The 5,322-nt window shown below is 30.2% G+C and overlaps 1 protein-coding gene across 1 annotated transcript; it reads right to left on the bottom strand.

Moving 5' to 3' along the window:
* Positions 1-317: 317 nt before the first annotated feature.
* Positions 318-1,046, bottom strand: LOC131621613 (small polypeptide DEVIL 13-like). Its single transcript, XM_058892650.1, has one exon. The coding sequence runs from the start codon at positions 912-914 to the stop codon at positions 600-602; it is 315 nt and encodes a 104-aa protein (XP_058748633.1). The 5' UTR covers positions 915-1,046; the 3' UTR covers positions 318-599.
* Positions 1,047-5,322: the final 4,276 nt, after the last annotated feature.

The following is a 5,322-nucleotide window of genomic DNA, read 5'->3' as shown; positions in this document are numbered from 1 at the left end:
TATACATGGATAATTAATCTACAATTTTAATCAGCGGTGTTAAATTCTCTTAAATGACTTTTTTTTTTTCATTACAATATCTGTTTTATTAAACTGTTTAATCTGCTTTAGATGTCATTTTTATCATTAAGTGGTTTCAATTCCTTCCTAATTTGAAAAATTGAACTATAGTCATTTCTGCTAAGTCTTACGCCAAACATAATTGGACCAATTAACGATTAATTCTTAAATGCCAGTTTGGATGTACATTGTAGTCATTTTTGACTCGAGAAATAACTTTTATAGTTGTATGGAGAAAATATCGGATTCTATTTTAAAAACTATAAAACATCTTAATTAAAACCAAAATCACCATTATACTCTCTAAATGTGATTATGCTAAACTCCTAATTCAAATATGCATTAAAATTTACTAATACTAGAACAAGAATGAAGAAAATGTTTGCAAATGTGCAAATCTTATAGATAATTCATAATTACAATTTCAAAAGACAAATAAAAAAACAAAAATAAGATTCCTCAAAAAATTGTTCACTAAAAAGGGGATCTGAGTAAGTAACAAGCTTGTTCTTCTATCTGCACCCCCTTCAAAATCCCAACTATTTATCTCCATGTTTGTGCCAACAAACTAACATAGCTACACATCTCCTCATGATGTAAAATCTTGCTTTCTGTTCTTTAGCTATATTGGTACATTTCTTACCTATGGATGGACTCTTCTGTGAATAGCTTCTAGTAAGATTATCATTGTTGTTGCTATTGGATGTAGAAGAACACTTTTGTGATAAGCTCTTTGAAAGTAGTGGTGACTTTGAACTTGAGCCTCTTGTTGAACAACTTCTTGAGAATATTGATGATTTTGTTGATGAGGTTGAACTTTTTTCCTTCTTTGATAGCTTCCACTTTTCATCCATTACAAAACAAGTAAAGAACTTCTAATATATAATATATCTATTACTATTACTATATATATAACTATAACTATAGCTATAGCTATAAATGTTTGTGTGTGAGACTTGAGAGTGTGTTTGTGTGAGTGAGAGTGGAGAAAGAGCAATGTGTTGATAGGAAATAAGAAAGAAAATAAACTGATTGAAGTGGGACAGTGTAGTAAAAAAGTGGTTTCTTAAAAATATTCTTAATGAGATTTGATATTATAATAAGATGATTAATATTAAATATACAAATCTCATGCATATCTATAGATACTCAATCATTATTAATTTGTATATGAATGTAACTTATTTAATTAATTAAAGATATTTAAATAGAGGTAAAAGGTAGTGCAACAGTGTAATATAATTTTACTCTGTCATTCAATTCAATTGAGATTAATCAATCAGTCATGTTACATAATTTTTTTTTAAAATAACAGTCTAATTTGGCACTTAACATGGTAGTGATTAATTGACAATGTAAAATTATTTTATATTATTAGTGTATTTTTTTTTCTCATTTAAATATACTTAATACTACATTATCATTATCCTAAAGTAGATTGATTCAGTTGGTAAAATTTCAGCTTAAATTTGATGTCAGAATAATTCTCTGAATTGAATTAGACGATTCAGTAGTGGTGAAAATAAATAGAAATTCAATCCAAATTTCATAAAGATTAGAATTTGAATTTCACCGCGAGTGAAAATTTTATTAATAGTTAATACATAAGTATTTTTAACAAAATAAAAATTTGTGATATTTTTATACTATTTACATTGTTTGTCAGAAGTTGAATTATAGACCTTTAACTCTTTAATTTTTAACTCAACTAATTCAAATTAGTTGAACCAAAATATTATTAAGATTTTAAGTTTTTTATTTTTTTATTTTTTCTCAATTTTTTTTTCTTTTCTACATTTTTTATTCCTACTTTATTTAGGTTAAAATTTGGAGGAGGAAAATTTGTTGTTTTGATTTGATGGGAATGAATGAATTTGGGAAGGATTCATGAAACCCCTTTGGAGACAAAGCTGTTGTATGGTTTAAAAATGAGCAATCAATTATTAAAATAATACACTGTAGTGTACCTATGATAGCTGGTTCTCATGTGATGGTTTATGTGGTGATTCAAAAATATGTATAATTGAAGTCACAAAGACTATGTCAAATTTGATTAATTAAGATGCTCTTCATTATTCATCAGAAAGCACATGGATGAATGAATGAAATTTGACACTAATCAATAATATGGTTGATATAGTCAAAAGGTGTGTTTGAATTAGAAAGTCATGTGTTCATGATCCATATCTTATTGTATGAATGTGACTCTTGTTTGTCAATTGTCATTGAAGAAAAGGGTTTTGAAATTTGTTCCTATTATTAAAGAATGTATACATGATACGATGCAAAAGAAGACAATATATTCCTTAAACAATGATTAATTTCTATTTCACCGTTTTCTTTGTTATGAAATATTAATTATGAAAAAGGGGGAGATAGTTAATTGTCAAGTGGATGGTATGGTATATTCGATTAAGCTTATGATCATGACAATAACATACTACTCTACTGTGAAGGAAAAAATAAATCATAGAAAGAAAAAAAAAATAATAATAGTACGTGAAAATTCTAAAATCGGAGAAAAACTATGATTGTTGTCAATAGACAGTCAGAAAATAACATTATGTAAAAATCGTTACAACACATAATATACTCAACTATTCCAGACTCCAGTACACTCACATCCTCCAAAACAAATATTTAACTACATCTCACAACACTCTGAAGCAAGAGTATAAGGGAGCAAAGAAAGTCAAATACAAGCTTAAAATATTTTTGATTGGTGCATCTTGTAAAGAAAAACTTGAATCCTGTCTATAACCTTGGATTCTCTCTTCCATCACTAAATTAAACAATGTGGGACTTAGAAGAACTTTAATCTTATATATAATCTTGGACTTCTTTTTTCGTCACAAAACTAATCAATGTGAGATTTCTTCAATATGTATATTTTCAACCAACCCCAACAATCTCCATCTTGATTGAAAATAATATATTAACTTTCATTATTTTCACGGACAATCATACTCCACCATAAAGAGTATAATCACTTGGAGCTACATTATTCCGAGAATTTTCACATTCTCTTTGGTGACAATCATAGTTTTAAAACTATCATACTCCACCTAAAAAAAATACTTCACTTGAAACTAAATCACTTCAAGAATTTTCACATGGAAAACCAGGTTTAAACTTTATGGTGCAACTTCCAAGTTGGTAGGAAGCTCTTCAACCATCGACATATTCCTAGTTAATTACTATGTTGAATAATTGTCAAAAATCGGATCGATAGACAAACGGTCAGAAATCTCTAGTCATCTGATATCAATTCATGTGTTTATCAATACATGAAAGACATTAAGATCAAGAACAATTAAATAATAACAAGAGAAAAAGGGATATGCACTAACAGTGTAAAATATTTTTGCACTGTCAACCAATCATAACCATGTATCCAATTAAAAAACAATTTTAATTTAAAAAAACTAATATGACATGGCAAGTGTAAGGATTTTAATTGGTTGTATGTGTAAAGTTAATTTACACTGTCAGTGCACTACCTTTAAACTCTAATAACAATAACATAAAATAGTTCAATTAATATCTAACTGCCATATGATCTAAAAAGGACAAGAAGGTTTCTCTAAGAAGATCTAATCTAATGAATCTAACTACTCCTAGTGATTATAACAATTACTATGAGTTTAGATGGAGAGAACATGAAAATCAAGGAAGAATAAGGTCTTCAATGGCTTCCAAAACCCTCAAATTCGTCAGTTTGGTAATCTTTAGACGTCACTTAATCTCTCAAAATCAGAACCCCCAAAAAGTAGTCAAAACAATCTATTTATAGAAAATTTGATGTGTCAGCAACGCGCAACATCGCGCCCTTATAAGAACTATTGTGCCCGATGAGCCTTGTATTGCACCATGATAGGGTGGATCGCATTGTGCGAAATTCAAAGGCAAAAGCTATTATTTCCTTCTCTTTTTCTTCAAAAATCTTCAAAGTCCATTTTCTTCACACTTTTTTAACTTTGTTTCATTCTTTCATATTACTGATTGACTTTCGATGATTATTCCTTTGATTTCATCCGAATTGGCTTGTAAAACTCGTGTAATGACCACTGTCATCATGTAATATCAATTTTGTTGGGTGCTATTGTGAGTGATTAAGTATCACAATACCTATAAATGTGTAGAACGTTGTATTTATAAGAGAGGGGACTCATATACCTAATACCTTAAGGTTTTGGGTGAAGAAGCATCGTCTCCGTCTCTTGTGATCCTGGAGCATTGGACATTCGTTATTACTCCCGTTTTCCTCAAACTCCCTAACAAAATGTATCAAAGTCGTGGTTTGGCATGGTGGGGGAGTGGGAGTTGGATCTTGTGATGGATCCTTTTATAGGGAAGTGGGAGACTCACACTTATGGAGAAGATTGTTGGGTTCAAATGTAAGTGGTAAGTCTCACATCACCTATGAATAGGTAGAATGTTGGATTTATAAGATAAGGGACTCATATACCTAATGTCTTAAGGTTTTGGGTGGAGATGTGGCGTCTGCGTCTCTTGTTATTCTAGAGTATTAGTCTCGTTGTTGCTTACCTTCCTCGGGCTTCCCAAAAAATCTAAACCACAAAAATAATCTCTCTTCTACTATTTTTTTCAAACTAGACAGAGACAATTATCCATTATGAAAATAAATGGTGCAACCCGTAATCAGAGGAGTCTTGCTCGATGATTACATGTTAGGGAAGAAGTAGTGCTCTAAAGAATTTACCATTGTTATAGATCAATCAAAACATTCAATCTCGCCTTTGAAGATTAGAAAACATATGATCAACAACTTTTCGGATGGTTGATGAATTCAATGACTGGTAATAACAACATAGTTCTTACATTGTGAAACCTCAAAAGGAGTTTGGGATGAAGCTCAAAGTCTAGTTGATGTTCACACAAGCTCACAAGTTCTTTATCTCAAATTTGAGTTTCATAGCGCTAGAAAATAAGAAATCGAAATGGAATATCTCCTCATCAAAATGAAGAATTTGGTTGATACGCTCAAACATGGAGAAAATCCAACTTCAACTTTTGATCTAATCATTCAAAATCTGAGTGTATTAGATTATGAATATAACCATGAAGTTGTCAAACTATTTGATCAAACTACTCCCAACAGGGTTGACTTACATGATCATTTACTAACATTTGAAATATATTGAGCAACTGAATATCATCACCAACATAACCCCCAATGCAACAACAAATGTTGCCAACGAATCTAACTGAAGGGTTACAAGTTCAGTTCAAACAAAAGTT

This window comes from Vicia villosa, unplaced genomic scaffold, assembly GCF_029867415.1.
Source record: "Vicia villosa cultivar HV-30 ecotype Madison, WI unplaced genomic scaffold, Vvil1.0 ctg.000010F_1_1, whole genome shotgun sequence".
Lineage (NCBI taxonomy): Eukaryota > Viridiplantae > Streptophyta > Magnoliopsida > Fabales > Fabaceae > Vicia > Vicia villosa.
Note: the sequence above shows the minus strand (reverse complement) of the source record. Positions and strands in the feature narration are given on the sequence as shown.